Genomic DNA, 24,878 nt, shown 5'->3' on the forward strand with positions numbered 1-24,878 from the left:
AATAAAAGTTATAGCTAAGTGCAACAAATTGGATGTCTCTTTCTTTCAAGAATTTGCACAACTGATAAAATCCATTACAATGATACATAATATTCATTGTGCAAACTATACTGAACTTGGTCCAAAAGGAATTTTTTTTATTTTGAAATTATACCTCATCAAATATGACAAGACCATCAAATTCTGGCCCACACCACTGTACAAGCTGCTGCAAACGGGACCGACCTTTCTCCGAAGATGCTATCAGACTGCTGTATGTTGAAAAAACAACTCCCTCCCTGACGCCAACAGACTTTGAGTCAAGCTTAGAATAAGGTAGCTTGTTCAAAGCATGCACTACAAGAGAAATTTATAGATTTCCAGTTACAAAATCGATTCAGTCATTAACCATTTGAATAGGAAATGATAAAAGGAAAAAATTTGCATAAAAAACCATGTTACTTTTATCCAAAAAAAAAATCACATAAAATCCATGCACGATTTCACAATATAATACATTCAGTTGATAACTCAGAAAAATCTTAAGTAGCATTCCACCAACAAAAGCAACTCATAGAAAACAGTAGAATGTGGTACATATACATCATGAATTGACCCAAAATAACCAAATTTGACCACTTACTACAAATAACCCAAGTACATATATCGAAAGATAGTCATAACTGTCCCAAACTACAAAGTCAACATCTTATCTGTATTTCCTTTCTTAGATTCTAATAGAGTAGTTAAGACCCCATTGCGACAGCGTCTATCCAGGCTCCCAGAGTTATCAGTTGATCTCTGCAGTTCCCAGAAAAAAGAACATAGAAAGCAAAAAGGTGCTCGAAGTTTATATCCCTTAAACTTCAAAAGCTTAAGGAATGGGTAAGCATCAAAGAACACAAAAGCACAAACTAACATAAACAAACGGAGAAAGGAATAGGTAGATCGTATGCAGCATTTAACCAAGACCATACTGAAGATTCTCAGTAACTACCTTCTACACATGTAGCTCCCACATCATCCATGTCTCGTCTTGCATCAAATTTCAAATCCGAACCAACAGAAATCCACCTGGGGAAAAGCATTAGGAGGAAACAATAAGATTTAATCGTAGAAACTATCATGTGTTTGATCATAAACGAAGAAAAACAGATTCTTTAGGAGTACAGTCATCATTTTAGCAACAAGGAGACAACCATTAAATGGATATTAGAATAGATTAAGATTCAATAATGCAATCTTTTAAGTGGTAAGTACAGCAATGTACTTCTTTTACTTGAGAACTTACAATGCTTTCCTTCTATCATGGTGCCAATTCTCCCATATTAGTCCAGCAATTGTTCGTCCTTTCCCCACACCAGCACCATCACCGACAAAAAATCCTGCTCTAGTACCATTTGGAAGGAACTGAAGGTGTCTCTGTTACAGGAAAACAGTAACTATAAGCTAAGAGCCTACTAACAGAGTTGAGTAACATGAGTTTGAATAGCAACCTGACAAGCATAAACCAATGTCTCAATTTGCAGGCAGGACAATGTTTTAGAGCTTTCCAAGTCCTCTTTGATCGTAAGATCATAGGTGGGTTCAGGTGGTTGTACTGCAGATAAGGAAGATGTCTCCACGATAGGATCAGGATGCGGAGGTCCAATAGATAGCTTGGGAGGCCGCTGTGTTAAAACAGGACAAGAAAATAAGAATGAAGAGGATCAACATGAACATGCTAACATGAAAATCTCAAAAGGTTATATTCAATGATGATATTATGTGCTTCCACATTTAGGGAGAGGAGGGGATTGTTGGAGTTAACATCCACAAAACGGTATCACGCGACCACATTTAGGGAGAGGAGGGGATTGTTGGAGTTAGCATCCACAAAACGGTATCACACGTTTCTCCAATGATAGGCTTACAATAACCTCTCTATTTTTTAAACTGGTTAGCAAAGAAATTCGAACAGTTAATAAAGTCATTGCTAAGTTGTCAGTCATTGTAACAAAAGTAACATATTCATCTCTCTTTTACTCCATCCCACTCTCTACAGCCATTATCACAGGCTTTTCGTGTTCTCCCATTCTCTCTTCTACAACATTACAGAATTTTACATATTAAAAATAATTGAAGGCAAAACACATATTTCTCCCACTATTACATTACTAGGAGTAAATGCTGAGATAGCAAAGAAAACATACGTAGTCCATAAAAGTTTCTCCAACCATGCCACCCTCGTCTTCTTCACGTTCTACTTCAATGGCCACCTGAAACATCACGATGCAATGTTGAGAACTAAAAAATATGGAACAAAGTTTCCTATACGATATAAATAAGGTCGATTGGTGTATACACATCATCTGGTCAGAAGAGAGCGGCAGAAATAATTAACCAGAAGAGTTTGCAATTATTGAGCCTGATCCATCAAAAATTGTTCCATAAGTTCTAATTGTTGAGCACAACCTTTCTCATTAGAACACTATTCTGGTGATACAGAAAATGCTACTTAGACTTGTACTTTTCTACTATATATAAATGAGGAGGGGATGAACACTGAAGTGCACAGTTATACCAAAAGTAACAAATATTTACGAAGGGGATGTACGAACATTGCACTGGGCAATTGTACCAAAAGTAATATAAACTATACACTTGAACCTTACTCTTTTTTATCATACATGGACATATGTCTTTGGTACTGAATATCTTTTCTCTTCTCTTATATACACTTCAATTCAATTCTCCTCTTTTTCGTGACACGTGTTTACCTTTTTATTTCCCATTTTCCTTCTGCTTCTTTGTTCCTTCTTTAGTGGATGGTTCTTTGTATAGTACAATTTCTATGGTTCCTTCTTCTATTTCTACTCTCACTTATGTCTTTATATTTTGCTGTTACTAATTCTATTACTATTTGATATCTTAAGCAGAGGATATAAAATTCCTCAACAAGAAGTTGTTGCAGTGTTAACCCTAAATTAGTCTGTGCTTATTGATCGATTTTTGCTGAATATCAATAATGTTATGGTGAGGCTCAACTGTTTACGCTACACCTGATCTTCATTGGTCTTGGTGTTAACCTCTTTGACACAGTGCTGTCCATTACTCCCTCCATTTCAAAAAGAATGGCATAGTTTAATTTGGAACGGAGTTTAAGAAAAGAAAGAAGAGTTCTAAATCTTGTGGTTCTAAATAAAAGTTATGTCAAATGTACCAAAATGTCATTTAATCTTGGGCCTTAAACATGTCACATCAAAAGTTGAAGCTAAAGTGTTGACAAAAAAAAGGGGGTCATTCTTTTTTAAACACACTAAAAGAAAACTAGGTCATTCTTTTTTAAACGGAGGGAATATTATTTATTTTTAGCATTTGCTTCATATTTTTGTCAACCCTCTGTCCCTCCATGAGTTTTATCAGTTTCTCCGTGCATCACCCTCTTTCCCAAAAGGTTGATTGTTTCTTTTGTTTCCGTTTGGGTGTCTCTACAAAAAATTATTGTAAGTTAATGCTAAACTGATTTAATGCCTAATTTTTGTTTTTGCTTCTTATGAGCTAATGTTGAGATCTAATGTGCGAGAGATAATTTGTTGGGCATTAATAAACCAGATAGATGTTGGATACGGAAATTAATTTTTTGCTTCTGACTAGGCATCATCAACATAAGGCTACCGGGATCTATAGAGGATTGGGCGTCTTTTGTAGAGAACCATATCTTTTGTAGATTTTTACTTTTTGGTATACTTCTTGTATACAGCAGATTTTTTTGGCCTTTTGGTTTATAATATGAAATTGTTTACCTGTAGTTAAAGCAAAGAATTTTGCATAACAGGGTACATATAGAGATTCCCATAAAAAAAACTACATGTTACTTGTTAGAATCTACATTAGAGGAAACAATAACTATCACTAGACCTACAAAGAACAATATTGATAACTGGTCATTTGATAACACAATAGTGAAAGGGAAGAAGAAAAAAAATGGAAGGATTTGTATGCCAGAGGAAGGACACCATGTCGACACAACAGGGGTGTGGGTACGGGATCCACACCAGATTTGGTCAACTTACCTTGGGTGCCTTGACTACATCCATGACCAAGGCGAGAAGTTTAGATTGATATATATATATATATATATATATCGCGTAATGCGATAAAAGGTTAGTAAGTATAGAGTGTTGTCTTGATTTTTGAGGGGTTTAGCTGTTTTCTAATAGAATCTGGCTTCTGATTCCAGCATTACTTGTTGTTGATTGTGTTTAGCTTATTGCATTATTTTGTGGTTGTTACTGTTTCCTTATTAGTTGTTTTGTTTCTCCACTATCATTTCCCCTCTTTTTTTTCATTATTTTGATATGTTATACTCGAGCCAAGGGTCCCCACTTAACTCAAGGATACTTCTTCACCTCCTATGTTCATACCATCAGACGTTCCTCAGCATTCTTTCCAACTTTTGCACCACACTTACATGGATGAACATCAACGATATATAATAGATTGGTATGTTAGAGAAGTTGTTGAGCCACTATCTTCAATAAGGAGATTCAAAACAAAGAAAGTAAACAAACAAAGAAGCCAAAGGGATTCAACATCTACTATATATTAAAGAATAGCCTTAAACTTGCATGTACAATGTAGTATACTTTTCCAAAAGAAAAGGGATCCAGGTGAATCCCTTGCACCCTCCTAGCTCCACCCTACTCTCTATCAAGATTCAAAGCTACTTTCCTTATGAAAGTTTTCTTTTTTGGGCACCATGCAAGATGTTTCTCAAACTTCTCTATGATAGGATTCTACACAGCATAATCCTTATAAGATGCTCCAACAGATATGTCTGGCATTCAAACTTTGTCAATAACCTTCTAGTTGATTTTTTATACCTTAAGCTACTTAGAAATCAACTAATTGAAATATATGGTTGTTTAGCGAGGCTAGCTTTATGTGGAAAATTTTGGTTAAGAGCAACAAAAAAACAGTTAGTATGGTTAAAGTAAAACTGGCAACCACGCGCAATACATAAAATAAAAGCCATCCAATAGGTACTAATCTCATCGTGGCAGAAAAGGAATAACGAACACTGATTTTGGAAATCCCATAGAAATCCCAGTGTAATCCCACAAGTGGGGAAGTTCAAAAACATTGCCTTCAAATTTTGGTTATTTTGTTAAGAATACAATAAAATGGGGTTGGGAAGATTAGTTTTGACTGAAAACCTCATTGACTTCTTCCTCAGGCAGAGGTGGCGCAGGGGGACGGGGAGCAGCAGGATTCGATGACGACTGAGGAAGAAATTGCCTAATCTTAGATACATCAACGGCAAGGTCGATCCCACATTGAGGGCAGGAGAAGCGAGACAGGCCGTGAGGGACATTGAGTATAGCTTTGCAGTGAGCGCAGGGCAACTGGATCTTGGTAGGATCAATTCCATGAGCCAGGGCACTGCTTCGCTGCTGCTGAGGCATGAGTTCCGGAGGTAGCATCTGCGGCAATTGACAAGTAGGGCATATAAACTCTGTCAGTCCGGGAGCGACTGTCAAAATCATCTTACAACCAGCACATCGAACTTGACAACCTCCTCCACTATCTGAACTACTCGCCGACGGTGGTGGTAGAGATGGAAGATTAACTGAAGGTGTCGGCACCGATTGCTGTCCCATATTATTACTATATGTATTAACAAACGTTGAAATCAAAATGTACTGAAATGTTGTGACTGAATTCAGTAGTGACGATGCGAGAACAGAAGTTTCCGTCAACTAAACAGCCGGCGGAGGAGGCCGGCGATGTCCGGTGAGTTTTGGGTTGTCCTTAATTCATGGGCTTTGGGGCTGATGCTCCCGCTTCCGGCGAGTCGCAATACTTTACACAGATAAATGGACGAGTGAGTTTTTATTTGAGTTGTTTGGCCCATAAAAGAATGGAAAATGGCTAAAGTTACCCCTAATGTATTAAGAATGACACATAAATATCCTCGATTAATTTTTTTTTTACATTCTTTATTTGATAGCTAGTTAGAGTTATGTAAATAGTGATGTAGAAATTATTATGAGCGAATTTATGTATAATGTATTAATCATGCACATGCAGGGATTAGTTATTCATAAGATTGTTATTATACATTTCATCTTGCATAAAATAATATGTAAATATTCTTGCAACATATACATATAACCAGGTATTAGTTATATGGGATGTTTAATCAAACGTTTTATGAATTCTATAATTAATAACTTATTTTCTTTCTATCAATCACATGTTGATTAAGTTACATGAAAATTAATATATAAATAACTCATTTCTTATCTAATTATCAAAAGACTCCTAAAGAAAAAGATTATGGAGAATATGGGAGACATGGAAGTTAGAAGAAATAGAGATCATTGAGGAGGTGGAACACAATAGTGAATCGTAATGGAGAAACTACATTTAATAGTGGACATTCACATCAAATAAAATATTCAGAACTTGATATTTCTAAATTTGAACGTGATAGATTGATATTAAAATAAAATTCATTTATTTAAAAAATTTACTCGCCTGATTCATTGACCCGTTTTTCAAAAGTTTGAGCTCACGATTAAATCTCATCTCTTATTTAATAACTATAATTTTGCAACTCTTAAATAACTTTAAAAATCTAATTTATGATTGTAATTATACAAGCTAAAGATAAAGCGATATCAAAATTGTATAATTCTCGCCAACAACTCATTAGTGATTATAATACTTAAGCTCATGAAAAAAGGGCTTTTTTTCTGGTATGTCGCTCCTCCAGCAAGGAGCGAGAGAACAAATTCTAACCTATTATATCACCTTTTTTCTTTAGAGGCGTTCAAACAATAAAAATAACAAAAACAATCTATCTCAATGACATTCTTTATCTTGATTAAAAAAAGAAGAGTAAATCTTTTGTCCATGATTCCTTTTGGTGCACCCATAGTATTTCTTTTGTTTATAAGATTAAGGTCATATTAAGATGTGTGAATTTGAATAAGTATCTGAATATCCATTTTTTTATAATAAGATTGAGGTCTCATATTAAGATCTCATAAGATGTGTGAATTTGAATAAGTATCTGAATATCCGTTTTTTATAAGTTCTCTACATTTTGATATACTTCTTGTTTTCAACTAGCTTTTTATTGCTCAATTCAATAATAAAATTGTTACCTTATCAAACAAAGAAACTTCGCTAGATTTTTCTTTCATCTGGACTAAGCCAATGATCTTGAATAATTCATGGATTCAACTCAACATAAATATTATTTTGAGTAAAGGTCCTTGATGCAACTAGTATGTATGTCATTACACTGTGATTTTGTGTTCTGGCCTGTGAGTAAACTCGAAGTCAATATGGACGAAAGCACGCTCTACTTCAGGGAGTTGCTCCAGTTTTTCTTGCAGTGTTTCACCAATATTATGTGCCTGATTCAGAAACATGTCCTCTGGCAACACTATATCAACTTCCACAAAGTAATTTACGCCAAAAGTATATGCTCTAACCGTGTCAATGTGCTTGATCTCTTCATGATGATTCCATATAAGATAGGTTAATTTCGTAAGGAAGTCTGGTGGAGCTGTTCTTCCTATGAGTGAGCAGACATTTTCTGCTACTGTCCTCGCCCACGTGCTAATTGTGTACAGAGCTATCTGAAAGTACAATGTGTTATATATATATAAAGACTTTTAAGATTATCAGCAGTGTGAAACAATGTCTTGCTACTAATCGAAAGTTGTGACTTGTGATTGTGAACTCACTATGATAGCTCCTGCAGGATCGATCCACCAGTAGAATCGGACTGCTAAGACAGCAGTCACTAATCCAACTGAGTTGGTTATGACATCAAAGAAATGGTCTTGGGCATAAGCTCTTACAATTTCATTTTTGAACCTTCTACAGTAGACCATAAGCAGAAACTTGACCATTGTGACCGAGACCATAATCCCAATCGTCCATTTTTCCTTCTCGTGATCCATCTCAGGGCGAGACTGATCTCATACACATAGATAGAACCATCCAAACAACAAATGCAGGTTAACAAGTCAAGTGTAATGCAGTTGCTAGTGAAATTGCAATATCTATTCAACAGTAGAAGTACCAAAACCTATCGTTTTGCCCTTCCGTTTCCTAGTATTTCAAAATCGAGGGACAAATTCTAACGATTGATCTCTAGTAGTACGAATTCAAATTTTCAAAACTCAATCATCATAAGGTAGCAGCTGCTGTGCAAAATCCATTCTCAGCAATTGACATACCTGATTTATAAGTTCTTTTGCAGACTCAAACAGTATTTGTAATCCTAGTGTTGCCATTACAGATGCAAAAACAATAATACCCTGAACGAAATAGCAATGAATGAGTTAAGAAAACAATAGAACAAATGAATTAAACTGAGTATGATCACGCACCACAGGCTGCATCCTTTTTTTCCCAATAGGATAGTGATACTGATTTGGATTTCTCATGGCATTAGAAGTAAACCACAGAATAAACCCGGATAAAAGGTCTAACAGAGAATCCAACGTCGATGCTATAACAGCCAATGATTTACTCTGAACAGATGCGTATATTTTTGCTACGAATAGTAACACATTAGCCATGTTTGATAAATGAATAGCCATCCTTTCACTCCTAGCAAGCTGCTTCATTTCGTCCTGATAAAGTACACAATGATTGCAAGAGTCAATTTACGCCTTCTCGAGCAATTTAAAGAAACAAACAAACAAACCTCAGTTAGACTTGCAGGTAAACAACCAGATTCATTAATGGTATCCATCTCATTGAACCCTTCTACAAGCCTTTCCTGCCTTTTGTAATATTCCGCGATTTTACCCTGTTTCCCTGTAAATTATCACGCAATAGAACAGAAATCGCGACTGGAAAATGAATTCCTACTTACTTTTTGAATTTCGAAATTCAAACAAGTTTATAATTGACTGTATTTTACATTTGAAGATTTATCCCCAAATTAAACTATTTGACTCTCAAAATTTGAACTGTGCTACATAAATTGGAATTGTTTGAAGATTACAAGCCCAAATTAAACTATTTGACTCTCGAAATTTGAACTGTGCTACATAAATTGGAACAGATACATACTGGGAGTGGGAAGGAGACGACGGACACTGAAGCAGCGAGGATCAGAGCGTCGTTGCTCTGGAAGATGAAATTCACTAACGTTAAGCCTCCATGACGCGGAAGATGATGACTGAATCTGATCAACCACCGCCTGGGCAGCCGGAGACAGCAGTTCCGTCCTAAAACTGTCGAACAGAGGGCCGTCATTGCTGCCGCCACCAACATTACTCCGACTGATCTCCATGTTTATAGTAGTCGTAATAGTTACGTACTGATATTACTGAACAATTAGTTTTTCTGCTGTTTATATAGTAAGAGTCATCATCTTTATGGTTATTGTTAACCACAATATTTTTATGATAAAATCAGTTAACAATGCATTTTTATATTTGAAAGTTCTTATATATATATAAAAATGTTTTCGTTCTTCTTAATTTACATGTAAAATCAAATAGCTGAGGAAATGAAAAAGGCATTAAAATACTTGCAAAAAAATGAATTAAATTACCCTAGTACATGTTAGTATGGACGTAGAATTGGATTATAAAAATATTGTTTTACTTAACAGTCATCATGCATTTGATATCTACTCCATTGCAGCACGACAACAGTCATCTATCCATATCTATGTTCTGACTATCAATAATGTTCTCACTTATCCGTCTCATTTCGAGAGGATTAATAATGTTCTCATTTATCCGACTCATTTCGAAAAGATCAATAATATTCTCACTTACCCTTTAACATAATTCAAACTTTTAACCGATCAGATCAGTGATGACTGTTCAACTACTTGAGCAAGTCTGTATAAGTCGTCATTTAATTAAAGTTAGATACTTTCTTCTTTAATAATGATAAAGTTATAGTACTCCTTTTGAGCACGTAGTAGTTTGAGCAAATTTCTATATTTGCCTCAAGAAATATATTAGATATGTATAAGTTATTAATTTAAAACTCAATAATTCGAATGGACTACAACTCTTAACCCTTAAGTGAGTACTAGTAAGTCTTATCAGATAAGAAATACGGAGTACGTAGCATTCAAACTTTAATTGGCAAAAAAACCAACTACTCCACATATAACATTGCTGCATGAATCTTGCAGCCTTTTTCTTCTTTTACTAGCTTTATGATGCGTCATTCTCCATTATACATTTAAAAACAAGGCATGAAAGTGAAAAAGAATATGCACTAAACATTCGTTTTTTTGTCCTTTTCTATTCCAAGTGCTTCATAAAGCACAAATTGGAAGCACCACTCATCCTACAACTACAAGTAGATTACAAATCAGAGACACTTGTTTTTAAACTATTTAGTTTTTGATATATATAAGCCTTCACGATGACAATGTGAATCAGAGAATCAAGAGTGTAATTGTAGCAGTTAGATATCATCTATTAAGTTCAGAAGTAATCGGCAAATTAACAAATTGTGTGCTCTCCTTTTAAGCAAGAAAATTGCCACTTCTCCATAGTAGCAAGAGTATAAAATTACATCCTTGTGAAAAGACAGCATATAATCAATCATACATGTCCAACTGTTTAATTATTGTAAACTAAAGTACGATAGTAATGAAACTCAATCCATAACCAAAATGGAGCATTCTACTCCACAACTTTTTCAAATACAAAATATTGCTTGCGCCAAACTCTGCAGTAGCTAGTATTATATTGTATTTCAATGGATGGATGCAACCAACGCCATGTGCTCGATGAGGTCCAATACTCGGTTGCTGCAAAGGTTAAGATTACAATACAACTTTGTCAACAGTTATGTGATATAGTAGTATGGACAAGGTTTCAACTCATTTTTTGTCATTTAACTTTCTTGTTTGGGATGGTTGGTTCAGAGATAAAAAGTCATACCTGTAACCCCACTCGTTATCATACCAGGAGACGAGCTTCACGAATGATTTGCTCAGGCCTATACCAGCTTTAGCATCAAATATGCTTGATCTACATACCAAATTAATTAATTAGAAATTCAGCATAGCTTCAAATCAGTAGTTGTAGTAGTATATCATTCAAAATTAAAACTATTAGCAGTTTTGTCCACTTATATCCTACACGGCACTGTCCTCTAATACTCGTGTCCTCAGTTCATAGCACAACCCTTTTATCTTTGGATAATTATACTTTAGTGTACCACTTAATGATGGCACTGCCAAATGACTAATTTATATATAAATGTCGTTACTTATCAGGAGGAATTTTCTATTATTGTTAATAAATCAATCTGGCATCATATTAAAAAACGTGTTGTTTATTCAGCAAAAGTTGAGATATTGGCTACTCCAAAATACTATTACACTTAGGGGTCGTCTGGTAGGGTGTCTAAGAATAGTACCGGATAGGATGTAACGTAATGTTGGGATTAGTTTTTAGCCACTTTCGTTTGGTATATTCAATGAAGTTCTGTATTTAAATATCCATGTATTATAAACCCTGATATTGCTAATACTATGGGTTGCTACTATGTACACCCCCATATAATTATTAGTTATACATACCTTGAAAACACTATCAAACAAGGTATTATACCATTATATTGAGAGTTCCATCATTCAGACAGACAAGACAGATGCCAGAGGCAAGAAGCCCACAAACACAATTCAAAGGGAAGTGTGCTTTCAACCTAAGCTGGTGACTTTCCTTGCCGTTCTGTGTCTTGAGCCACACAGTCCTCTAGCCCTGCCCCCTTTCCACAAGTGAATTCTCCTTCTAGTCTCTGACTTCATGAGAAAAGTAGTAGTTGGCTAATAATGTACTACTCCCTCCGTCCCATTTTATGTGGCACCATTTCCTTTTTGGTCAGTCCCAAAAAGAATGTCACATTTTCTTATATGGTAAGTATTTAAAGGTACAATTCCTCTTTTACCCTTGTTGGTCCCACTTAAGTACTCTAATACATTTATGAGGAGAGAGAAAGGCGAGTTTACTTTTTTGAAGGGCAATTTGGTAAACATTTCAAAGTCTTCATTATTTCTTAAACTCCGTGCCGGGTCAAATGTTGCCACATAAAATGGGACAGAGGGAGTATTATTTTATCTATTACATCCTACCAAACAGCCCCTAAGGTTAATCATGTCTTACACAAGCACCAGAAAGCTCAGATATTAGTATTACTTCATCATCCTTTATTCAGATGAAGGTCAAAAGTGTCTTATACAAGAGCACCAGAAACTCAGATACTTTATCCTCCTTTATTTTATAAGACGAGCTTGACAAACAACCATATAATCATATGTAGCTAAGAAGAGGAGAGCATATCAACCTTTCTCCTCTTCAATACCTAAAGCCAACTTTTGAAGACGACAGACATTCCGCTTGCATGCATAATTTAATGAGCTGTTGCAAGAAATCTTCCACTTCCACAAAATAAAGAAGAGAACGAACAGTCATGCAAATCCCCTAACAATTTCTGTATATAGAGGGACATCTTGCTTTCCCCTAATAGTGTTTCACCGTGAAACTTCAGAATGAGAAGTTAAGATCACACATAAATTATTTCAAACCGAGAAATTCCTGAGGGCCAGCTGGTGCATGGTTTGAGACTCGGTCGATAATCGACCTGCACTCTTCTACTCTTACTCACTTAAATACCCGGATTTGACTGCACCAGGGTTTGAACTCATGACATGCACCAAAACCCAGTGCTCTAACCACTATACAAAAGCCTGTGTGGCAGACAATCAATTATTTTACAGAAAAACATTCAAGAGAACGACTGCAGAATACGGGTGAATTTTATTTTACAATTTCTTTTTAAAAAAATATGTTTTTGTTTGTGCTCTTTTGGGCTCATGAAACTGGAAGTCTCTGAGTAGCACATCTACCCGGGGGCAATAATGGAGTGATAATTATCCACAACCATTAATATGTTTTACATTTTATCTCGTCAAAGGTGCAACAGGAAACAGATATATGGAAGCATTCAGAGAATATGAACTTCTAAATCACAATAGATCTCCCTGGCTATATGACCACTATTCCCTAAGATTACCGAGTTAGAGATCAAAAGAGGAGAATGAGCAAATCTACCTGGAATCGCCAACAAAATCATTTGAGACAACATCCTCGTCTGTGTAACCCAAAATGCCTTTAAGTGGACCCTCCGATGCATACCTAGAGCAAAGAAAGCACTAAATCAGGCAAAGTGGCCCAAAAACACGATTACCCATTAAACAAGAGCCAGATGATAGAGCATATAGAAAGCGTACTTTATCGCTGCTTTCACATCATCATAAGAAGCACTTTTATCTAGCCGGCAAGTCAGGTCAACAACAGAGACATTAGGTGTTGGGACACGGAAAGCCATTCCAGTGAGCTTCCCATTCAATTCTGGCAGAACTTTTCCTACAGCCTATAATCAAAGAGGAACATTAATCTTCCATCACGAAATTGAACTTGCCCCTCTCTCTCCCACCCCAATAACCAAAAAAAAAAAAGGAAAGAGAATCAGAAAAGGTAAATAATATATCAAGAACTTATGTAATACCTTAGCAGCACCAGTTGAACTAGGAATGATGTTTTGTCCAGCACCACGGCCTCCTCGCCAATCCTTCATTGATGGCCCATCAACAGTCTTTTGGGTAGCTGACCATGATATCAATTTAAATACAACATCCAAAGAATGTAAACAAACAAAAGAGAAGGTAGACATGGTTTACATGTGTGTTAAGCAAGAAGAGACATACCTGTTGTTGCATGCACAGTAGTCATTAATCCCTCAACAATGCCAAACTCTTCATGAACCACCTGCAACGAGAAACAGCATGGGAAAGACCGTCAAAAGTGGAGAACAAGCAAATCATGTGTGGTTGTTCAATTAAACCAGTTGTTAAGCCAAACCTTGGCAAGGGGAGCAAGGCAATTGGTAGTACAGCTAGCGTTAGAAACAACATCCATGTTGGCTTTGTAAGTTTTCTCATTCACTCCTACCACAAACATAGGTGCATCAGCTGATGGTGCTGAGATTACGACCTTTTTTGCACCACCCTGCACAATCAAACAAAAAGTATCAACACAAGAGCTGCATGAATAAGGTGGGCAAAGAAAGAGCGTTTAAGGCCAGCAATTGCATGTCCTCCACCTTCTTATGTGCTGATGCCTTATCAATAGTTGTGAAGACACCAGAAGATTCAACAACATAATCTGCACCTAAATCACCCCATGGAATATCTGCGGGATCCCTGCATCAAGAGAAGTTTGCATGAGGGATAGCAATAAACTAACATGATTTATCTTTTTTTTTGTTTTACTTGTACCTTAATTAACATACCTTTTGCTACTGACTTTAATCTGCTTCCCATTGATTTCCAAAGTAGAGTCATCCAGGACACTGATGGATCCACTGTAGACTCCATGAGTGGAATCATACTTGAGCATGTAAGCCTAAAATGAACAAACAGAAAATATCACATCTTTAACCCAGAAGGTGTTTTTTTTCTTTTGATATGATCAAAACCCCTGTGGCTCATCCTCACTTTAATCCCTTAGTGATAAATACATTAGAGATTCTTCACTGATTCATTGCTAGGCTATCCCTCCCTTGTCAGCTATACCACAGAGAGCTAAAAATCTACTCGCAGAAGCACATAAAGGACAATTGAGAAGGAACTCTTGTGCAGGAAAGGAAGGTGTGGTCCCATCAAAAGATGAAAGCACCAAATAGACCACTAGAGGAGGAGGAGGAAGAAGTACTTCATAAATGCAGAAACAAAAAGAAATATAATGAACTATTTGTTTAATGATGGTGCTTTTTAAATGTATCCTTGTTAATATCAGGAAAGTTCATTCAATTGACAACCCTTCCTATTAAGGTGTTAATACTTAAGTTCGACATACTAACATCAGCAGAAGTCCTAGCGAGGCAATATTAATTTCTACAGAGCTTATACAACGGGGGAATTAACACTACCAATCCCAATTCCATGCAGAATCACACACCATATTTTCATGGGATACATTCTTACCATATACTTTGCATCGATAAATGGGTCATTAACTGCGACCACTTCAATATCATCCCTGAATGTTGCAATTCGTAATACCAATCTCCCAATACGTCCAAAACCTGCAATGTTTGAAAAACTTAGACATACATTTTCTGCAGGTACTGTAACAACCATATATGTTCACACTAGAAATTTGATATAAACTTCTACAAGTGACAGAAAATCAAGAGAACATCTTAAACAAAGCAGCTAATATTTTCAACTCTAGAACCTTGAGAACTACATAATCTAAAGCAAAACGAAGCAACATACCATTGATGCCAACCCTTGTCTTCCCACCAGTTTGTGACCCTGAGCAAATGCCAAACAAATTCAAGCATATCAACAACACATCCATTTGATCATCAAAGCACAACGTTTAAACTTAGAAATGTAAAAAAAAAATTACTTGGAACTGTTGGAGGCAGCTCAGTAGCAGTTGCTCTGATAGGTTGAATACTGCAGGCACCAGATTTTCTGCAGGTTTAACTTTTGTACATCAGCTCTTTTCTCTTTACTTAGTAACGAAAATCAAAGATATTTAAACTCAACAACTCACTGTAAAGACGAAGATTGCAAAATTGTCACAGCATCTCCGAAGATAGACGATTGTAATTTAACAGAATTACTACTATGATGAAGTCCTGCACATGATACCTGAACAAACTCATAAAAAGTCAAAACACTTCCATTAATACATAAACTAAAATAAATAAATCAAAATGCAGCTGAAGAAATTCAGATCGACTGGTAACAAAGCTTATAACGAACGCAAACAAAACAAAGTTGAAGAAAATGAAAGATAGATCCGAATAACAGCATATTTACCTGAGATCGATGTGAAGGTCGAACAAAGGAGGCGGCAGGTTTGAGAAGAGAAGAAAAAGCCATTGTAATGAATACGAGAGAGTTTGGTGAATCTCTATGCAACAGTGTTTATATACTATTGTCAAAAACCCTAGACAAACGAGAAAAAAAAAAAGGAAATGAGAAAGTGAGCGGAGATTCTAAGAAGCTGTTGTATTGTTGTACAGTATAGAGGGAGGGGAAGTGACCAGCTGAACCCATAATGGGCCGGGCCGGTCCGGGCCGAATATATATAACACATGTTGGAGTTGACTGGGCCGACAGATGGGCCCGGTTACATGTCTATTTAATTGGATTTTGCCTTTTTGACATGTTAACTTCAAATGTTCTTTATGACCTTTTTGAGTTTTTTTTTTTATTTATTTATAAAAACTCATGTTTCATGTGGGGAGAGAAATGGACATAAACAAAATAAAAATGGTACCACCTTCAAAATCGAATCCACAAAATTATTGATCTATCGGTAAATTGAATTATTAATGTAACGATTTTGATAATGATTTTTTTTAATTATTATTATTGGATGTTTGTTTTTTAATTGTTTATTGACTTATCTGTAAATGAATTATTAATGTAACGATTTCGATAATGATTTTTTTTAATTATTATTATTGGATGTTTGTTTTCTAATTGTTTATTGACTTATCAGTAAATGAATTATTAATGTAACGATTTCGCTAATGATTTTTTTAATTATTATTATTGGATGTTTGTTTCCTAATTGTTTGAAGTATTTCTTAATGGGTTATTTGATTTATAAGTTAAATAATTATATTTATATTGTAGTTTCATATTTTTATCTTAGGTTGTCTCGATTTTTTTTATTATTCTAAAATGTGACAGTATTTTGATTTTGAGTTTTGAGTAAGATGCATTTCTCGATCATATGATTGAAAAGATGAACCAACATTATTAATATGAGTCATTTATTGAACAACTTAGTCGGGAAATAAATTTGATTAAAAAAATAAAGAATTTGGTGGATATAAATGGTAAAGTATGAAATGATTTGAAATAATAATATATTTTATGTTGATTAGAATAATCGTTATATAAGTTTAAGTGATTTAAAAAGTAATGATATAAATTATAGATTTTATTTACAAATGAAATACATGGTTAGTAGATATTATTTTTACAAATCTAAATTTATGAGTCAATTTTCGTATTAATCTTTTTTTCAAAAATCGCGATATAAAGTAAAACCAACTAAAATTATATATTTAAACACCTACTAAAGTTTAAAATGAATTATATAAATTGAATATGTTCGGGCCAGGGCGGGCCTAACCTAACATGAAGAGGCCCGTAAGAAGATGCGGGTTAGGTGTAGTAAATGTGAAAGGGAGGATGGATGTTGGATTTGCACCTGATGGATGATGTGATATATATATATTTGTACGTGGAAATAATTCATTTTAAATATCATCATCTTTTAATTAATATAAAATTTATATTTTTATATATAGTACATTGATCATTAATACTAGAAAAGTCAAATATGATTCTCAACTACGAACATCATAATATTAATTATCAAATTAAGGAAAAAAATTGATTAATGATTTGATTTGATATTGAAAAAAAATTTAATTATATATAGGTTGATTTAATTTTAAAGAACTAAAGAAAAGTTAATTCGGAATCTAATCAATCTGACATTATATGTGTTATTTCAAATTTATATTATGAATAACTTTGGTGTAATTTCTAAATATTACTTATACGTTTATAAATCTAACAAAGCTCAATTCAAAATCAAATCAGTGCTAATGCCAATAAAATAATTAATCAACACTAAGAGCCTGTTTGGCTCAGCTTAAAAGCTAGTCAAACGGACTTAAAAGTTGGTTTTTGACTTATTTAACTGTTTGGCAATACTCAAAATAACTTATTTTAAGTTTAAAAAAACTTATTTTAAGCCAAAAGTTAAAAGCTGGGGTAGGAGTCTTTTTTTAGCTTATAAGTTGTTTTAAGTTGACCACATTTTTATCTTTTTGCCCTTAATATTTTTATACAATCTCCAAATTACCATATAACCCTAACATCTCTTTCTTCCATTTTTTCCTTTTCACGTTTGACATAGCAACTTCAGTACTTTTATCCAAACGCATAACTGCTTATTTTAAAAATAAGTTTCAGCACTTTCAAAAGTACTTTTTTAAAGCTACTTTTATTAAGCCCATCCAAACGGGCCCTAAGAATTCAAAAATGTTGAATATTTTTTCTTTAGTTTTACATTGATTTTGACATTTAAAATATATAATCTAATTTTAATTTTTCTTTAATGTTTAATCATGTAACTAATACTTATCGGACTTATTTTACCATTATTTAATACTTTTAAATTATGATCATTTTCATTATGACTTATCAATTTACAATGTTTATTTTATACAATTTCATTATTATTTTTTCTTGAATATTTTAGTATCATCACTCATCTCATATTTTGTGTTAATTTCTTAAGAAGTACCTCAGATAATTATGTTTTAATTAGACTAAAGAAATACTTGGAGCACAAATTAATTATATGTTCGTATGAATACCTTATCATCCGAGATTTATTAGTTTGATTTAATTTGAAATTTTAAAAATTCAATACAAACAATTTGATTTGGTATTTGAAAAACTCAAACCAACACGGAAAAAACCCAAGGTTAAAAAACCCAAATTTCATTAATTTGACTTTGTTTATAAATTTAAAAATTTGATACAAATGGTTTGATTTAATATTTGAAAAATCCGAACCAAACCCAAATCATATACATCTTAGCCACTTGTGTAAAATAGAACTCTTTTACATAAAAAAAAAAAACTCTCTTCTCCTAAGCTATCCACAAATATAGGAGATCTCAAACTTCTATATCTTTTGTTACTCTTTCTCTTTTCTGCTTTTTGCTCTTTCCCTTTCTCTCATTTTGCATTTTCTGTTTCTGGGCTTTACGACTTTCTGCTTTCTCCTCAAACCCATCATCCATCATCTTCATTGATGCAACACGCTTCGCCTTGTAAACCTTCACATGTCACAAAAGTTCATGTCAAGCTAAAAGAATTTCAACCAATCTAAAGGAATCTAAAATTAGTACTGAACACACTTGAGGCGTATTTGGTTTGACAAGTCATTTTCTGGAAAACTAAAAGGTGTTTACTGGTATTTGGTTGCAAACCAGATATTGTTTTGATGTAACACCATTAGGTCAAGGCAAGGATATGAAGTTGAGAGATGTGATAGTTGTGAAAGACAATGACTTTCACCTTAAGTAAAGGGAAGTCATTCTCCCTCTTTTGGAGCAAAATATTTTCCCTGAAGTATCAAGTACCAGAAAATATCTGAAAACTATTTTCTGTCATACAAGAACACGCCCTTTAAGCCTGTCGGTACTCTTTGCCATTTGCATCGAGGTATTTAATACAGGTATTCAAGAATACCTTTTGCGATACCAAATACACCTTTAAGCATGTTGGTATTGTATCAAGGTATTAATACAGGTATTGAAGAATGTTTTCTGCCACACCAAATGCACCCTTTTAAGCCTCTTGGGTACTTATTGCATCAATACAGGTAATCAAAAAATATTTTCTGCCATACCAAACACACCCTTTAATCCTGTGGGATACTCATTGCATAGAAGTATCCAAAGCAGGCAACTAAAACTGACATATCCTAAACTTATTAAATTGGCCAGACATTTTCAAAAAGGGGAAAAGAAGGTATCTGTCTTACCTTTGATATATCATCAAGCACCTCATTCTCTTTACAATCAAATTTCTCCAATTGTTTCCCAAGCACCGCTTCTATTTCATGAATGAGATCCACATCATTCTGCAAGAAATAATCTTTACACTAAGCAAACAAAAGAATAAATTTTAAAGCTTCAAGTCCTAGAAGTTCCTGATTAGTCCTAAGGCAAAAAAAAACATTCATCAAACACAGCAAACATCATTATTGGTGTATACCCTAACACCTTTTCCGTGAAATGGGTAAGTAAGCTTGACGAAAATAAAAGGAAGAGGACTTCACTCAGAGAAAACCAGTACTAATACTGAATCACCCTTATTAGCAACACACCCTTTTGACTAAAGGTCTCTCGATTCAATTTCTTCATTTCCAACTTAAACACACTTCTTTTCTTCTCCCTTTTGGGCTGGACTACAACCCAAAATCTAACTGTCAGGTATTTTTGGTAGACGACATCAATATAACTGTCAGGTATATTGATGAAATGGGTACACGACATGAAGCAACAGATGAGGCCGAGCTTGAGACTGAAGCTCAGCACAAACTCGATATCAAAAGTAAAGCCAAGTTGCGTCCAAGAACTTGAAGGAAAAAAAAGAAGATTAGGAGGCAAATTCGAAAGCAATGAAGCTCACTCATGAATTGAATTGGAAAGAAGATGAGCACGATGTAGCGAAACAATTCTATGAAGCAATCGAGTCAAAACTAAAGGAACAAGAGACTGCTGTCAACCATTTAAGCTAACTTGAAAAGCTTTGTGCTGACTATGCTGAGATGCTTTGAAAATGTGAAGAAAATAGCCGGTCAGCAATGGCACTAGATGGTGCTAATGCAACCAATATCAATCAAGAACAATATATCCATCCTATCAAACAAGAAATTGAGAGGCTAAGACCTGCGTAGACTTCACAGAAGAAAAAGGCATCAGAAGCTGATAGGTGAGCCAAAGCAAGAAAATACTGAGAGATAATGATGAATGCTACTGGAAATGGATGATGAAAACAGGAAGTTTGCAGATCAAGTAAACAAAAGGAACAGTGCAGTCATCTAGAGGATGCTCATGGCAAGCTCAGGCAACAACTTCAAAATTGTGAAGAAGAGAATAAAGGGCTGGTATTGCCTTTAGATGGTGCTAATTCAGCAAAACTTCTCACCTGAGTAACAAAGCTGACAGCAAGTCCACCTCGTCCAGCTCTTGCAGTACGTCCAACACGATGAACATAATCCTGTGGATACCTGCAGTAAACAATCACTACATTTATAATGTTAACATCTTTTAAATTAACTTGTAATGGAAAGATCCAACCATATTCGCACCTTGGAATGTCATAATTTACCACCAGATCAACTGTTGGAATGTCTAAACCACGACTCGCGACATCAGTAGCGACCAATATTGGGACCTGCCCAGATTTGAATTTATGAAGAGCAGAAAGCCTCAGTGACTGGGACTTGTATGAATGCAATGCAGCAGCATCAATTTCGAGTTCTTCCAACAACAAGCCCAAAAGCTGACAACTCCTAGTCAAAATAGTAAAACATGACTGTGAATGTACAGAAAGCATTCTTTTATTTTTTACGATTGATAAGTAAAGCATCAACGAGTACTGTCACCTCTAAGATTATGATACTTGTTCGAACGTTTGAGACCTCCTAAAAGCTTGTGCTATTAGAGAGAGTCAAGATGCATTAATTTATTTAGATAGGTCTCAAACGTGAATTCTCTGCTTTTCATATTCTCGACTGTTAGTCTGACAAACATTGCATGCCACAGCAGAAGAATAGAAACTATCATTTAGTAGAGTAATGCTGAAAAGAAAACACACATTTTTCCTGTTTCCATATACTCTCAGTTCCTTCTGTTCTCAGATATATCTTTCTCGTACTACATGTGTAACTTGAATGTCGTATTTTATACAATTTTCATCCATCACACAAAAGAGAAGCTAAGAAATGAACAGTGTATTCATGTATCTTTGCACATTCTCTTTAAGAGTGTTTTCTGTATGATGGAAAATAAGTGAATTTCTTACTTATTTTCTTGTGCTCGGTATGTAAGCAAAAATTATAGTCCTGAAGGATGTGAATATAGCCTAGACTAGACAAATACTATGGGAGGTGACTGGTGGGGAGGGTAGGGGTGTGCGGTGGTGGGAATGGGGGTGAAGATAAGGTGTGCTGGAGATTGGGAAGGACATAAGCACGAGGGAAGTCATTTTCCTCACTTATAAAGAACTTGTTTTCCTAGAAAAAGAAATTTCAAAAATTTTAATCAACCGAACATCGAAATTGTAAATTGTTTTCTGGTAAATATTTTCCCCCATACCGAACACACCCAGAGTCTGCTAATAAACCTCGCAACTACCAAATTTGCTGACCATATCTACACCTAATTGGTCAATATGACTAAATAACTGTATAAATCCTAGCTTATACAGTTGGGGAGAAGTAAGGGTGGGAGCTGCAGATAGAGATAGATGGAGGATTGTCCCAGCCTGTATTTGGTGGACTGTTTGGAAAGAAAGAAATGCTAGATGTTTTGGGAGCAAGAGTTGTGATCTTCAAAAGATTGTATCAGGATCTTTTGTTTCTGGTGCAACCAAAAGTATTTAGAGGACATTGAATCCATTATTGATATCCTAGGTTCCTGTTAGGATTCAGATTCAGTTTTTTTACTTTTTGACAAGCTGTAAATATGGTTTAGTGCAACCCAAGCACTGGTTTCAATGAATATACACAATGTTACCTTCTCAAAATAAAAAATAAAAAATCCTAGCTTATCTTTTATCAGCAAGAAGTTTCCAATCAGAAAAAATGAAAAACATAGAGTAATGCAAATATCATTTACCAAGAGGAATGTCAGAGTCACCGACAAATGAAACTTTTAACATAACAGTTGGACCTTTACATAAGCTACAGACAAATCCCCAGTCAATAATTAAAGTTGTGACCCTGTGCATAGTTAGACAATAGAATTGTAATGGGAGTCATATTTTGACTATCCTTCCACACATGCAAACCACTCAAAAGAATTTTCATATGAAGCTACAATAACCTGAATAAAGCATGTGACTGTTCAATATTTATTGGATTGATAAGATATCCCTAGTGGTAATGCTTTAATCTTTTCTATGACTACATAAGAGAAATTTTAATTAGTAAAATGAGTCTAGGGATTCAGAAATAATTCTACCTGCAGGTGGAAACAAAAATAATTGCAGAGCGAACGTCTATATCTTTGATTTTGGATAAAATGTATTGCAGATAGACATCCTTCACATTTTTCGGAATAAAAATGTACTGCTGCTTAAGTGATTCTACAGTCTTGAATCCCTCATATGCCTCATAGAAATATGCTTTGTTTGCAGAAAGCTCAAGTAGCGTCTGCAGGTTGCTAGTCATTGTTGCAGAAAACAGAAGAGTTTGTCGATTCTTTGGCAAACACTGAAAGATTGCTCTCAACTCCTCTTCAAAGCCTACGTCTAGAACTCTATCTGCTTCATCCAAGACAAGGAACTGAAAGGCAACATACAAATAAGAGTTCACAATTGAAGAGAATCCATTCTCTGCATTTTCAAATATTAAACTAACGGTACAGTAAAGGAGCCTGACAGGAACATGGGACTTTAAGTAAATAAATTCACCCTTCAGGATATGATGCCAGCCATAAAAACATAAAACACATAAAACAAGGAAAATGATTGTTGCTCTTCTTGTCTCCATGAAAAATAAAGTGTCTAAAACTTCATTTGTTAGTCCTGGCCCTTATGGAAAAAGATTTCAGAGGGCTCAAAGATGATCATTACACAAATTCGGAACTTATTTTTTTGCAAAACCTGCCTTGTTGCTATTTTGCCTGTGAAGCTCTACGAGTACTTTTGTGTACCCACATATCAAAATGATTCTCGTACATGAATTATCAAAGAGATAAAAAGCTTTTTTGTATTATTTTTGACAAAAACTAGTACTGTGACAGTGCACTGATTATACAAATCTTCCGACAGGCATCTTTAAATGAAATCTCCTTTAAAATGTACCCTTTGGACCTTAGTTCATCTCAATTTATTCTTTCCTCTCAAAAATAGTTTCTTTTAGCTACAATAATGGAATTCTAAGAACTAAAAAGAGCTCGAGCTCTTAGTTTTTACCTTAGTTTTGCTGAAAACTGGGGGAATATCAGGATTCTGTTCAATGAGAACCTTAATCCTTCCGGGAGTTGCTATCACCACATGAGGTCTTTGCATCAGAGTCTTAGTCTGGGTTATCATATCCATTCCTCCCACAATCACAGCACACCGCAAATTCAAGCAGGATCCCAGGGCCCGAAACTGCTCGGCAAGCTGAAACGCAAGCTCCCGTGTCGGAGTAACCACAAGACAGGACACCCCATAAGGATCTTCAGCTAAACGATGAAGAATAGGCAATGCAAATGCAGCTGTTTTTCCACTACCAGTCTGAGCTAAACCTAACACATCCTGTCCGGAGAGTATTCTGGGTATACAGTGATATTGTACAGGAGTGGGTTTCTTCATGCCCAGCTCATTACAGGTCTGTACAGCCCACCCGGCGAGGCCTAAGTCAGAGAAGGTGATATAACTAGGGGTTGGACCAGAGTTAGTCTCCTTGTCAAGCTGCTTTGGGGTTTCTTCAATGGAGGTTGGAGCAGGAACGAGTTTTTTTGTGGCCGGTTTAGTTTTCCGGGAGAATAAGGGAAAATTCTCATCCACTTGGACTTCCTCTTCCATTGTATACAGAACTCAACTAAGGTAACTGTTATTAGGGTTTCAAAGAGAAATTCCGTTAGACTCTGAGAAAGTTGCGGTTATCGGAGAGAAGACAGTGCCGGAGACAGAGATGGAAGACGGCGGCTTTCAGTTTTCAGAGCTATAAATGGGCCGATTTGGAAAAGCCCAAATAAATCTATTAATTTGGGTTTAAGTCAAATGCAACCCTATTTGAACACTAAAATAGATATCAAATATCGAACCACAAAATAATTCACTTTCACATACGAATAGAACCACAAAATAATTCACTTTCACATATGAACCACAAAATAATTCGCTTTCACATACAAATTGAACCACAAAACAATTCGTTCACATACGAATCAAACCACAAAATAATTCACTTTCACGTACAACTACAATAGCTACTTGACTTTTGTTTAGTCGTATTACTACAGTAGTTTCTCGTCATTTGAGTTTAGTCATTATAGTTGAATCTAGTTAG

General features: G+C 35.1%; 4 protein-coding genes across 7 annotated transcripts in view; all 4 read right to left on the reverse strand.

Annotated features, from left to right (window-relative positions):
• LOC101248817 (protein FORGETTER 1) overlaps window positions 1-5,868 on the reverse strand; it is a 28,252-nt gene extending 22,384 nt beyond the window's left edge. For all 3 annotated transcript variants that reach the window (XR_011212218.1, XM_010328926.4, XM_004248238.5), the window contains exons 1-6: window positions 5,178-5,868; window positions 2,172-2,237; window positions 1,476-1,649; window positions 1,271-1,401; window positions 977-1,053; window positions 155-336 (exon numbers count right to left, since the gene is read on the reverse strand). Coding sequence is in view for 2 of the 3 variants with exons in the window: in XM_010328926.4 (XP_010327228.1) it covers window positions 155-336; window positions 977-1,053; window positions 1,271-1,401; window positions 1,476-1,649; window positions 2,172-2,237; window positions 5,178-5,621 (1,074 nt within the window). In the remaining variant the exon portion in view is untranslated. The remainder of the gene's footprint in view (window positions 1-154; window positions 337-976; window positions 1,054-1,270; window positions 1,402-1,475; window positions 1,650-2,171; window positions 2,238-5,177) is intronic.
• Window positions 5,869-7,160: 1,292 nt separating this feature from the next.
• On the reverse strand, window positions 7,161-9,695 carry LOC101261962 (metal tolerance protein 9). Of its 2 annotated transcripts, none has more exons than XM_004248283.5 (6): window positions 9,064-9,695; window positions 8,693-8,805; window positions 8,373-8,618; window positions 8,220-8,300; window positions 7,722-7,952; window positions 7,161-7,613 (listed from the first exon to the last, which is right to left on the reverse strand). In XM_004248283.5, the coding sequence occupies exons 1-6, from the start codon at window positions 9,284-9,286 to the stop codon at window positions 7,269-7,271; spliced, it is 1,239 nt and encodes a 412-aa protein (XP_004248331.1). In that variant the 5' UTR covers window positions 9,287-9,695; the 3' UTR covers window positions 7,161-7,268. The 2 variants fall into 2 exon arrangements, with proteins under 2 accessions (XP_004248331.1, XP_069146407.1); XM_069290306.1 differs by having other exon boundaries at window positions 8,693-8,797; window positions 9,064-9,419.
• A 768-nt stretch (window positions 9,696-10,463) lies between these two features.
• On the reverse strand, window positions 10,464-16,105 carry LOC101256813 (glyceraldehyde-3-phosphate dehydrogenase GAPCP1, chloroplastic). Its single transcript, XM_004248266.5, has 14 exons — window positions 15,866-16,105; window positions 15,597-15,694; window positions 15,447-15,514; window positions 15,311-15,349; window positions 15,017-15,117; window positions 14,323-14,435; window positions 14,134-14,233; window positions 13,893-14,039; window positions 13,739-13,799; window positions 13,540-13,637; window positions 13,262-13,404; window positions 13,083-13,166; window positions 10,908-10,997; window positions 10,464-10,774 (listed from the first exon to the last, which is right to left on the reverse strand). The coding sequence occupies exons 1-14, from the start codon at window positions 15,926-15,928 to the stop codon at window positions 10,720-10,722; spliced, it is 1,260 nt and encodes a 419-aa protein (XP_004248314.1). The 5' UTR covers window positions 15,929-16,105; the 3' UTR covers window positions 10,464-10,719.
• A 2,459-nt stretch (window positions 16,106-18,564) lies between these two features.
• Window positions 18,565-24,508, reverse strand: LOC101259679 (putative DEAD-Box RNA helicase). The gene is made up of 6 exons (NM_001301280.2): window positions 23,795-24,508; window positions 22,840-23,162; window positions 20,964-21,167; window positions 20,801-20,882; window positions 19,632-19,730; window positions 18,565-18,921 (listed from the first exon to the last, which is right to left on the reverse strand). Exons 1-6 carry the CDS (start codon window positions 24,389-24,391, stop codon window positions 18,760-18,762), a joined length of 1,467 nt encoding a protein of 488 aa, NP_001288209.1. The 5' UTR covers window positions 24,392-24,508; the 3' UTR covers window positions 18,565-18,759.
• Window positions 24,509-24,878: the final 370 nt, after the last annotated feature.

The sequence above is a fragment of the Solanum lycopersicum genome, chromosome 10 (genome assembly GCF_036512215.1).
Source record: "Solanum lycopersicum chromosome 10, SLM_r2.1".
In the NCBI taxonomy this organism is placed as follows: domain Eukaryota; kingdom Viridiplantae; phylum Streptophyta; class Magnoliopsida; order Solanales; family Solanaceae; genus Solanum; species Solanum lycopersicum.